This window comes from Heptranchias perlo, chromosome 32 (genome assembly GCF_035084215.1).
Source record: "Heptranchias perlo isolate sHepPer1 chromosome 32, sHepPer1.hap1, whole genome shotgun sequence".
Lineage (NCBI taxonomy): Eukaryota > Metazoa > Chordata > Chondrichthyes > Hexanchiformes > Hexanchidae > Heptranchias > Heptranchias perlo.
The window spans coordinates 11175410-11188619 of NC_090356.1; the positions used below are offsets into that span (position 1 = coordinate 11175410).

The window sequence follows — 13210 nt, forward strand, 5'->3', positions numbered from 1 at the left end:
ATGTGAAAAACACTTGCTAGCTGTCTTTTGGGCAGTTCAGCATTTTACCTATATAGTGGGACTAAACCCACGTACAATATTAACAGAACACCCCCCCGTACAGCTACTGTTAGACGGAAGGATTAAGGATGGTTCAGTTAGCCAAAATAGAATCGCTAGATGGACATTGATGCTGCAAGGGAGAAATATAACTGTGAAGGGGGTAAAAACCATCACTATGTTAGCAGACAACTTAGTTTATCAGGGAGAAAAACATGAGTGTCAATTGATGATAGCAAATGACCCCAAGGGCCCATTTGTATCAGTACAAATTATTGAACATTATCAAGAATGGATATTTCATCTTGTGGAATGTCTTTCCTCCTGAAGCTTCAGTTACAACAAGCTCATACCTCACTGCATTTTTCTATCATGACCCAAGGCAAGACCTTGAAGTTTTGTTATTCACAGAACAAAGATCTTGATTGTAAAATATGGTGCCAACACACTCGTGAAAATCCTGAAAGTTTTCCAGAATTGCCTGTATGCTGTACCATTGTTTTTAATTAGAATATTAAACTCTGGTTCAAGTTTGAACAGGTTAATTACCTGGAGATCACCTGCGCATTGCAGTCCCGGTATTGGCGAGTGGAAACTATGCAGCTGTGCGGGCTTCCTGAGTAAAGTAAGGTTGGCTGATGGCACTGACAGAGTTGGGGGGAGAGGCAGTGGAGGTGCTGCATGTTTTGTTTCAGCTTGTACTGCACCAAAATTCCTACTTTCCAACCAACTCTGCTTTCCAAATTGCTCCAAGCGTTGCTATTTAATTATAAATAATAATGAAAGTATCATACAAAATAAGGACAGAATGTATGATTTTAAAAATGGGGATTGAATTAAGTTTGTGCCCCCTGATCCAATTATCTAACAACAAGAACAACAATTTGTATAGCATCCTTCATATAGAAAAAAGGTCCCGAAGCGCTTCACAGAGCAGTGATCAAAAAAATGAACTCTAAACCAAAGAAGTTGTTATTAGGACAGGTGCTAAAATATTGACCTAAGAGGTAGATTTTAAGGAGGGCCTTAAAGGAAGAGATGGAGCTGGAATTTTGGAAGGGATTAAGGAGGGAATTTCAGAGTAGGCGCCTAGGCGGCTGACGGTACGGCCGCCAGAGAGGATGCGAATTCAATACTAAAGATACATCTTAACTTTTCTTAAGCAGCCATTGATATAATAAAGTTGCAAAACGTCAGCTTATTTGTTCCTTTCTTTCATAGCACTTTCTAATTTTAGGTGATAACTTTTACAGATCTATTCTAGAAAAGGAGGGACCGAGGTCACTTTTCAGAGGACTGGGACCTAACTTGATTGGCGTTGCTCCATCCAGGTAAATTTAACCATTTATTTAAATTGCAGGGAAAAAAATTCTCAGGTCTCTATTTTGGTTACTAGGCTGCCATCAACTTTGCATGTACGTGCTTAATGACTTGTGAATTTCTTTTGGCTTCCGGTCTACCTTGGCAGTAATCAAAAGCTTACCTTGGAAAAAAGCTTAGATTTATACGGTCTCCTCTCATTTCATATTCACAAATGACCCTTGAAAATGAGATGTGCTGTCTCTTTCCCTGTCAGATCATCCATAACTACAGCTTTTATTACACTGAGTTGATTATGTTTTTACTAAAACAGTAAAAGAAATGCTGTCCAGTTATTGTTTTTTTTCATCCTTGGGATGGGGAGTGCTTTGAGCAGAGGATGCTGCTGTGGACTTGCTTCCCTTTTAATGATATAAAAAGGAAAATCCAGATTAATACTTCAAAGCATGCCATGAACATAGGACCAGAAATCATGGAATGTGAAAAGTAATTTTTTTAAAACTGATATCAGGAGTGGGGGTGGGATATTTATTTAGAGCGATGAATGCTTGGAACAACCTAGCAAGTGACACAACTGAGGCAAATCCATTGGCATTATTCAAAATATAATTAAATTCTACAGTGGGAGAATTAATGTCAGTGTAGCTAAGCTGGTAGTACTCTTACTTCTAGGGCAGAAGCTTTCGTCAAGGACTCAAGTACAAAATCGAAGATAACACATCAGTGCCGTAGTGCAGGAGTGCTTCATTATCCTTGCGATAAGATGTTGAATTAAGGCCTGATTTACCTGTTAAGGTAGCCAACATTCCTCCTTTAATCAACACCACTAAACAGATTAATTGGTCATTCGTCTTGATGCCATTTGTGGGATATTGGTTTTCAAAAAATGGCTTAAATGTTTGCTTAGCTAAGTCACTACACTTCAAAGTAATTTATTGTATGTGGTGTACTTCGGAATTTTTTCTGAGGCATGATAATTTAAGTGTAAGCCAATGGGTGAATGGATTTTTCTAATTCGCGTTTTGTATTGAGACTTGCTGAGCAGAATAGAGATGCAATTATTTGAAGTTGACATAGTACATGAAAAGGACAAGTAACAATCATGTGACATTTATTTAACGCTGTGGAGGAGTTCAAATGCTGGGCACCGCACCTTAGGCAGGATGTGTTGGCCTTGGAGAGAATGCAGTGCAGATTCACTAGAATGATACCAGGGCTAAAAGGGTTAAATTATGAGGACAGGTTGCACAGACCAGGCTTGTATTCCCCTGAATATAGATTAAGGGGTGATCTAATTGAGGTGTTTAAGATGATAAAAGATGTTGATAGGGTAGATAGGGAGAAACTATTTTCTCTGGTCAGGGGAGTCCAGAACAAGGGGGCATAACCTTAAAATTCTAGCTTGTTTTTTTAAAAAAATTATAGCGCATACAATCTGAGTACAAATTCTGTATTTTGAAGTATCTCAAAAAAATTAAATTATTTGTATAAGCCTAATGTACTAACTGAAACTAACTTGATATTTGCTGGAATAGTCAATATCTAAAGCTATAAATTATATTCTTGATTTTTAATATCCAGTTCTAATGCCATCCCCTTCCTTACCCAAATTATTATTTAATCATTCAATTCAACATCCACCTGTAATTATGTACAACAATATTTGATACGTTTATCATTTTTGTGTATATACAGAGCAATCTACTTTGCTGCCTACTCCAAAGCCAAGGAGAAATGTAATGCAGTCTTTGTACCACACTCGAATGTTGTCAACATGTGTTCTGCTGGTTTTGCAAGTAAGTGTTTTGTAGAGTGTTAATTTAATTACTATGATATCATTTGGAGTGAATGTACAAAGGAGTAAAGTTTTATCCCTCTTCCCAGATCCCAGGGTGGTCTGTCATTGGTTTTCTATGTTTACTATTTTTGTTAATCAAATTATTCAACTTTTATTTTACCCTTTATCAACAATTGAGTATTATGAACTCTGTAACTTTAATGTACAGCAATGTGACCGCTATTAATATACCATATTAAAATACTGAGCACTGAAGCTGATGGACATACTTACATAGTTGCTGCATTACTTAATTGTTGTACATATGATTGTATTTCAGAAAATGTGGATTAGAAATAAATGTACCTTTTTTAATGCACTAGGCTTTATTACAAACACATTGATGAACCCTATTTGGTTGGTCAAAACAAGAATGCAGCTGGAAAGCAGGTAGGCTATACTGATGCATGTGTTTTCAGGATATGTGCAGTCTAGTTGTAATAGTAACTACGAAAGCTTCAATGCTGCTTTCCCTTAATTGTAAACAATTTTACAACACCAAGTTATAGTCCAGCAATTTTATTTTAAATTCACAAGCTTTCGGAGATTTTCTCCTTCCTCAGGCAAATGTTTGGTTAATTGGTTAATTGGTTCTTCATTATCTGTTTGTAGAAAACGAGGTGAGAAGGCGACAAATGCTTTCCAATGTGCAAAGAATGTTTATCAAACTGAAGGATTCAAAGGTTTTTACAGAGGTTTGACTGCCTCATATGCTGGGATCTCCGAGACTGTGATTCATTTTGTTATTTATGAAGCTTTGAAGAAACATTTGGAGGAGTGGAGGTTCACTGTGAGAGAGAATGACAAGAATGCTTCAGACTTTCTAGGATTGATGATTGCTGCTGGCTTTTCAAAGACTTGTGCATCTTGCACTGCTTACCCTCATGGTAAGTGTCCTTGTTTTTTTCCCCCTCACTTTGTTGAAAGATGCCCTTAATTCAGTAGCGTAGGGCAGCTAATGGAATTGAACAGAAATGTTATCTAAAATGCTATCAGTGCCACTAACTTTACATTCTGTTCTGGCAAATTGTAAACCACTATGGATCTGATTTATCATTATTTGAAGGAAATTGAGCGTTTCTTCCACTAAGGAATTTAATAATATGCATATTGTAGATTTTTAGAACATAGTTCATGTTGAATCTTGAATAAATTTAACATTGGGATATAGCCATTACCCTACACACAGTATCATTGTGCTACACTGCTTTATTTTTGTGACTTCAAATCTGCAATTTTGACTTTCCAGTGATCATCAAAAATGCATAAAAATCAAGTGGAGCTGCCAAACTAGTTAATCAGAAAACCTAACTGAGATTGTATTTTATATTCCGTTGTAGACAAATGGGGCAGCACGACCAACTTTTTCAAAGGGCTACTTTCATCTATCACATTAATCATGTGACAGGGTATCTCATGGCTGCAATTGCTCTTCATTTGAAATTCACAAAGAAAATAAATGTAAAAATAATATTAAAAGTCCAATCCCACCAACAATGAATGTATGAAAACATTCGGGAGAGAAAAAGCACTCAAAATATTTTTCTGTCTCTCATTATGTCTCGCTATCTTAGATTCACATTTCCCCTTTTTTCTGTTCTTAAGTTCTTATTTATTTCTTTTTTTTCTCCACCCCTTCTCAGAAATTTTCGGCTCTCTTCTGAAGACATTGGCTTATGCTGGAGTACGGTTCCACAGCTGCTGGCAGCCATTCAGCACCTAATCCAAATGCTCTTCTCTTTACCCTCACCATCTCGGTGATACTGAAACTAATTTGAGTGCCTCTCTCACTGTTCTTGGTGAGATCAGATAATTTCATACAGACTTGGGATCTTCTCTTTCGACTCTTCCCCAAATCCAGTATTGGGGAATTACAGATGTACACCGACACAGTGGTCCGGCAATGTTATTTAGTGTTTGTGGCTAGCTGGAACATAGGTTTTCCAAATCTCTATTTCAACACTAGGCCTGTTCTCATTGTGAGATTCTGCTTGGGAAGATTTATAGAATCATACAGCATGGAAGGAGGCCATTCAACCTAGTGTGCCTGTGCCGGCTCTTTAAAAGAGCTATCCAATTAGTCCCACTCCTCAGCTCTTTCCCTTTAGCCCTGTAATTTTTTCCATTTGAAGTATAAATCCAATTCCCTTTTGAAAGTTACTATTGAATCTGCTTCCACAGCCCTTTCAGGCAATGCATTCCAGATCATAACAACTCGTTGCGTAAAAACGTTTCTCCTTATTTCCCCCCCCCCCCCCGGTTCTTTTGCCACGCTATCTTTATTGTTTTCATTCTTTCATTCTATCTTCATTGCTACATGATGTACAATAATGTGTGTAATTTAGTATGTTTCTAGAAAAGTTTAAAAAGTGCCATAAAATGCTCCCACAATAATATTGGCATTATAATAGGCTCTTGGTAGTTCAGAGCACTGCTTGGTGTGGTACTAAGTCATTCTGACCAGGAACGATTGTTTTCCTCTTCCTAGCCCAGTGTTAAGGAGGCCAATCAGCTGGATTCTGTGTACAGTAACTAGCCAGTGACTTCAGCTGGAAAGTGTGCATGTGTGAATTTCAAGTAAGGACAGATTGTATTTGTCTTTGGTAAAAGACTCACTGTCCGGACTGGTATCTGAACAGTTGACACTTGTTTAAGGAACAGGACCGCTACTGCTTCTTATGAGTCAATACCATAAGACTGCAGGAGCAGGCCATTTGGCCCCTCGAGCCTGCTCCGCCATTCAATGAGATCATGGCTGATCTGATTTTTACCTCAACTCCACTTTCCCGCCTTTTCCCCATATCCTTTGACTCCCTTGCTGATCAAAAATTTGTCTAACTCAGCCTTGAATGTATTCAATGACTCAGCCTCCACAGCTTTTTGGGGTAAAGAATTCCAAAGATTCACGACCCTCTGGGAGAAGAAATTCCTCCTCATTTCCGTCTTAAACGGGCGACCCCTTATTCTGAGACTGTGCCCCCTCGTTTTAGATTCCCCCATGAGGGGTAACATCCTCTCGGCATCCACCCTATCGAGTCCCCTCAGAATCTTGTATGCTTCAATAAGATCTCCTCTCGTTCTTCTAAACTCCAATGAGTATAGACCCAACCTGTTCAATCTTTCCTCATATCACAACCCTTCCATACTCAGAGTCAACCTAGTGAACCTTCCCTGAACTGCCTCCAATGCAAGTATGTCCTTCCTTAAATAAGGGCACCAGAACTGTACGCAGTGCTCCAGGTATAGTCTCACCAGCACCCTGTACAGTTGTAGCATGACTTCCCTGCTTTTACATTCCATCCCCCTAGAAATAAAGGCCAATATTCTGTTTGCCTTCTGGATTATCTGCTGCGCCTGTATGTTGACTTTTTGTGTTTCATGTACAAGGACACTCAGATCCCTCTGTATTGCAGCATTTTGTAGTAGTTCTCAATTCAAATAATATTTTGCTTTATTTTTCCTCCCAAAGTGGATGACTTCACATTTTCCCACATTATATTCCATCTGCCAAATTTTTGCCCATTCGTTTAACCTGTCAATATCCCTTTGCAGACACTGTGTCCTCATCGCAACTTGCTTTTCCACCTATCTTTGTATCATCAGCAAATTTGGCCACAAGACACTCTGTTCCTTCATCCAAATCATTGATTTCTATTGTGAAGAGTTGAGGCCCCAGCACTGAGCCCTGCGGCACCCCACTAGTTACAGATTGCCATTTTGAAAATGACCCTTTTATCCTGACTCTTTGTTTTCTGTTAGTTAGCCAATCCTCTATCCATGCCGGTATATTACCCCCAACACCATGAGCTCTTATCTTGTGCAGTAATCTTTTATGTGGCACCTTATCGAATGCCTTTTGGAAATCCAAATATACTGCATCTATTGATTCCCCTTTATCCACCCAGCCCATTACTTCCTCAAAGAACTTCAATAAATTTGTCAGACACTATTTCCCCTTCATAAAACCATGTTGAGACTCCTTGATTGTATTATGAGTCTCCAAATGTCCTGCTACTACTTCTTGAATAATGGATTCTAGCATTTTCCCAATGACAGTTGTTCGGCTAACTGGTCTATAGTTACCTGCTTTCTGTCTGACTCCCTTATTGAAAAGGGATGTTACGTTTGCGGTTATCCAATCCGCTGGGACCTTTCCAGAATCTAGTGAATTCTGGAAGATTACAACCAGTGTCATCCACTACCTCTGTAGCCACTCTTGTGGTCTAATACAATTACGGTGAGAGGAGAAGAATCGAAGAGAGGAAAACTGAAGGGAGGAAAAACCTTGGCATTCTAATAACTAGTTATTTTTCACATTTGTTTTTCAGAGGTAATAAGGACACGTTTACGGGAGGAAGGCACAAAGTACAAGTCATTTTTGCAAACTGCGCGTCTAGTGGCACTAGAGGAAGGTTATAGTGCCTTCTACAGAGGACTGCAAGCTCAGCTGATTCGCCAGATTCCAAACACTGCCATAATGATGACTACATATGAGCTGATTGTTCATGTTTTGGGATAGCATTGGAAATAAAAGGACACTCAGCAATCGAAGGATTCTGTTTTGTTGCACTGCGATATCATCACAATGAGCCACAAACTAGGGGAAAATGTGGGAAGTCACTGACCAGATTAGAAACTGTTTATGTAGAGTACAAAGATTAGGGTGCTATAACTGGCCTTAACGCCCCTGGGCTAACCAGAGATAAAGTTACCAGGTTTCCTGCTCCTGATTGCTGTCGAGTGACATCTGCACAAAGTGTGCATGTGCTCGTGGGCACTGGGTGATATCAAAACCATGCTCCGTTGTGATGTCCATGGTCTGCTGGCATTCTCTGTCCAGGCTTGCACGTTAAGATTGGCCATTTGGGCAAGCTACTAGAGGGCTGCCATGGCCTGTGGAACTGTACCACAGCAAGCATCATCACCGACAGAAAATGAGTAAGAGAAATTGACAAAACAAAGAAAAACTTTTGTTTCTGAAGATAATCTGTGTAGTGATATCTATGCATTGGTCTCCAGACATCACTATTTATTTTGATGGTAAAATAAAGTAAACTTGCAAATTTAATTTTCCTCTAGGAATGCATAGGATTTTTTTGGCCTTCTGAAAATTTCAGGAAGCTCTTTGAAGGGAATGTGTATATATTTGTAATGTATATGGTTTCTGTAGATATGTTCAGGTAATAAAATCTGTTTATACTGAATGCGGCATGGAATACACGCTACATACAGTAACAAAATTAGAGCAAATGTTAATTTATTTGGTTTAGTGTGTCTCTAACAAAATGTGGAAACTGGGAAATTATATTCCTTCAGTTAATATGGTGTTTTACAAAACATCGAAGGGAAAAGTACACCTTATCACATGACAAACACAGACAATACTGCCGTACCATTTAGTCACTTTTAATTATTTTAGTTTACAACTGAATCTCCTAAAAATGCAATTTAGAATTAACTTTTTAGTTCATGGGGTTGCCCAAGACTCAGTCTTAACTGAACTCCAAACTTTGATACTTTCTGGTTTTATTTCCGATTACCGGCATCTGAAGTATTTTGCTTTTATTTGATCAAAACTTTGACATTTTTTTCAGTACACAACACAGAAATGTGCTATATCAGCAGAAAATTATAACTTCAATTTTAAAACCTGCAATAGTGATCATTAAAAAAATTGTTTATTTTACTATTAATTTTAGATGTGTGCCTTATTCGAGTTGATCAGCTCTCAAACTAACATTGTGGTGGAATGGAAGTGTTTTCAGTGATCGGTGCTGCAGGTTTTAGTTTGATATGGTAATCACATTTTTAAAAAATATTTATTTTTCTACACTTGTTCTGGACAGTCATTTTTTTTCCCCAGATGCTTAAATACATACATTTAATGACCTTGAGTGGGGACGGAGAGTGAGAAGCAATGATAATTTCCTCCTGCAGCAATAGTTAAGGTTCAAGTGATAATGGATACAGGCTAAGCCTAGAATGGCAAGCCTTTGGATCGTGTTATTTGGAGATACCTTTTTAAAGGTCAGAAATAGTAGTGACTTGGTCATGCTGCAGTATTGCTTGTGTTCAGCGTACGTTGCTGTTAAATTTGTTTCTTTTCAAAATAATCTGAATCGGTGAGAAAATTCCCATTTTGAATAAATGCCTTCACCCTAAATTTCCAACCAAGCACTTTAGTTATTTTGATCTTTTGAATACAATTCGGGAGCTGTCTTTGTTAATCTGCAGACCAAAGGAAGGGGAAATTCCTCTTGGTTCCTCCCACCTCTGTGGTGTCAATAAACTGTTTTGTTTAAAAAAAATTCTCGGCTATATCACTGACAAAAAAAATGGAGAATATTTGGTATCTTCAGAAAAAGTGGGAGGACGTATGGAATGATTCTGGTCCTCTAGGTATCCACATATAATATATATTTTTTTAAATAGGATTTCTTCTCAGATACAGGTGGAATTTTTTCCAGTCTGGCAGGTCTGCAGATTTTGATTCCAAATTACATGAAACCTTCTAACTCCCAGTGTGTACTACTAATGGACTTAATGTGACAGTCCTGATGGAAAATGTTGTTTGTTCAATTCTGAGTTTGGTAGTGAACAGTATTGTAGCACCAGGTACTTTTGGAAGGAAGTAGAAAAGAGTAAAACTGATGTTTGTAGGTAATTGGAAGTGCAAAATATAAACAGCACCTCCTTCAAATAATTGTAGGATTTTTTGATGTATTCTGTTACCATTACTGAAATGTTCCAGCTTTTTCTTTTGTATTCGAGTTAACTCTTTGGACCCACTGAAATCTTTGGGAACTGCCAAATCGTTCCACCTCTTTATTTAAGCAAATAATCAAGGATTTCTCTTCAAACATGCTGACTGAATCAGATAGCTGGTTAACACAAAACAGTGGTACCACACAGCAGTTTGAATCCCAACAGAATGCAGATCCTAACTATATAGGTAACAACTTGACCTGGTTTGGAGTATCCTTAGATAATCCAGTGTGATTGGTGTCCAAAGATCTGTTGTAGCATTGGCCTATCACTAAGTATCAAACAGATAAATTTAATTCATCTAGACCAGAAATTAATTTTTTTACTCCATCTCCAAGACATATCCCTTTATCTTAAAAGATTAGAAAAATACAAAGATGCTTTTGTTGGAATATTTTTAAACATTTCATTGGGAGAAAGGCCTGATGAAGTTGCAAGTGATATGAATTAACATACATGTTAAAGTGTTTGTAATATGAGGGTGCTTTAATTGTCATTTTAGCTATGTTCATCTCTGTCAGGTTCAATGGTTGGGGTTTTTTGCATCTGTGCTCATCATCCTGTGATTCCGCAATTCACTTTAATGGGCCATAAATCATGAGCTGGCAAGCACAGAAGCAGAACACCCAGTCCAGTGTTGTTTAAACAAATAATCAAAATGGACCAGAGATGTTAAGATTAATTATTATTTTAAAAGTAGTATTTGTTTTCTGGCCTGAGTGGAGCTAGCTGGTCTCAGCTAACATGCTAGAATTAGCCACAGCATCTTCGGCTTATTTTACTCAATCTCAGGATGTTAGCGTCACGAGCAAAGTTGGCATTTATTACCCATCCCTAGTAGCCCTGAGAAGGTGGTGGTGGGCTTTCTTCTTGAACCGCTGCAATTCTTCGTAGCGGTTTGGTACAACTATGTGAAGTGGCCTTGCAAACCAGAGGGCAGTTAAGAGTCAACGATGCTGATGTGAGATTGGGCTCATATGTAGGCCAGATTGGAAATGTTCTTCCCTCAAAGACAATAGTGAACCAGTTGGGTTTTTAACGACAATCCAATACTTTTTTTTTACTGATACCAGCTTTTATTAATAAATGAATTCAAATTCTCAAACTGCCATGTGTTCTCTGGATTACTAGTCCAGAAACATACCCCTATGGGAAGAAAAAAATCATCAATTGTTCTTGCTGCTGATTGCTATCGAATGACCCCTGCTGGAAAAAGTAAATATATGTAAACTTACGGTCAGAACAGGATTAGCCTTGGCTGTGATGTCCCCATAGCCTCCTGGCATTCATTTTCTAGGCTTGCACAAAGAATGGTGAGGTAACAGGGTGATTTGTGTTCATGAAACCATTCCATAACAGAAGGCAGCACCTTTCGGGTGGGGGGGCTAGGGGAAACAAAAATATCGTACTGATCATAAAACTCTTCAAAGATTTTACTATCTGAACCAGGAATACTGGAGATGCAAGTAAAATATGTGTAGATGACCACTCACTTCTGGTTAGTTTGGCAATAGATCTTAATCAGTTTGCAATGTCAGGACACTAGCCTTTCTGCCTGGGTCAGATATAAGAATTATTTTGACTGGAAGAGATAATGCACAAAGTTGGGAGGTAATGTAATGCAGTTAACCAGCTGCGTCTGGTTTTTAATGTGACTATCTCCACGGTAAGTGGTGAATTGGGGATGGGCAATAAATGCTGGCCTCGCCAGTGATGCCCACATCCCATGAACGAATAAAAAAAAAATTCCTGGATTCCATCTTTGTCCTTTGTTCCTGGTAGCTGTTCTGAACTGCATTTTGCCTTGCGTGCTTGTTGATTTCAAATCATTTGTTTCTGCCACACATGGATGGTTGACTGCATGCTTCTGGATATTATCTCCACACCCCAGGTACCTTGAGCTGATGATTACCTGGATTTTGTAATGCTGTTAGCGCTCAGCAGTAAGTGTTCATGAATGTACAACTCTGATTATCTCTTACAGTGGTTGGAAGTTGGGACAGTTCATGTAGTTCATGGTTAGCAGCTATTAAGCATTGCTTTTTAATCTTTTTCTCACTGGGTCACACACCAGGTGTAACCAAGAAGGAAAGCATGTGACTTGTACTGGTTTATACTGGCACTGTATTTTAAAGGAATTTGCAAAGTATGTTAGAGTGTGGTGTTGCATAAGAAAACTGCATGAGCATCTTACTTTATAATGGAAATTCCCAGATCAGTTTCACTTATTATTTTTATGCTTTCCTACTTTTTCTAACTTCCATTTGTTTCAATAGACATCCATTCACCTCTAGTAAAGCTGCTGCTGGTTCAGTCCTGCTTCTCTTGACAGGGAGCCTCCACTTCAGCCAGCAGACACTTGTAGGAGAGGATCTATAGTAATTGTGGGATTATTGCAGCAGTCACATTATGCCAATTAATGATGCAGCTGATTTGAGAATAGTTTTTTGTACCTTTTTTGATTTGTTCAGATTCTGAGTTTATTCCGACAGTCAATTCCTTCTAAGTGAACATTTTAAGAAAATAAAAAAAAAAAGAAAATTCAGAACCATTTTCTGTTGGGGTTTTTTTTTGCCCAAAATTTGTAAAATGCGACCTGGATACAGAATTGACTAAGTGACAGGAAATAGAGAATAGTGGTGAACGGTTGTTTTTCAGACTGGAGGGAGGTGTACAGTGGTGTTCCCCAGGGGTCAGTGCTGGGACCACTGCTTTTCTTAATATATTAATGACTTGGACTTGGGTGTAGAGGGCACAATTTCAAAATTTGCAGATGACACAAAACTTGAAAGGGTAGTGAACAGTAAGGAGGGTAGTGATAGACTTCAAGAGGATAGGGACAGGCTGGTGGCATGGGCGGACATGTGGCAGATGAAATTTAACGCAGAAAAATGTGAGGTGATGCATTTCGGTTGGAAAAATGAGGAGAGGCAATAGAAACTAGAGGACACAATTCTAAAAGGGGTAAAGGAACAGAGAGATCTGGGGGTATGTGTACACAAATTGTTGAAGGTGGCAGGGAAGGTTGAGAAAGCAGTTAAAAAGCATACAGGATCCTTAAAAAGCATACAGGATCCTGGGCTTTATAAATAGAGGCATAGAGTACTAAAGTAAGAAAGTCATGATGAACCTTTATAAAACACTGGTTTGGCCACAACTGAGGTATTGTGTCCAGTTCTGGGCACTGCACTTTAGGAAAGATGTGAAGGTCTAAGGGAGGGTGTAGAAGGGATTTACTAGAATGATTCC

The 13210-nt window shown here is 38.5% G+C and overlaps 1 protein-coding gene across 1 annotated transcript in view; it reads left to right on the forward strand.

The window, feature by feature from the left end:
* Positions 1-12468, forward strand: part of slc25a33 (solute carrier family 25 member 33) — a 40573-nt gene extending 28105 nt beyond the window's left edge. Inside the window, exons 3-7 of the mRNA XM_067970336.1 lie at positions 1293-1370; positions 3055-3155; positions 3520-3586; positions 3809-4083; positions 7525-12468. Of these exons, the coding sequence (XP_067826437.1) occupies positions 1293-1370; positions 3055-3155; positions 3520-3586; positions 3809-4083; positions 7525-7715 (712 nt within the window). The 3' untranslated portion in view covers positions 7716-12468. The remainder of the gene's footprint in view (positions 1-1292; positions 1371-3054; positions 3156-3519; positions 3587-3808; positions 4084-7524) is intronic.
* The last annotated feature ends 742 nt before the right edge of the window (positions 12469-13210 follow it).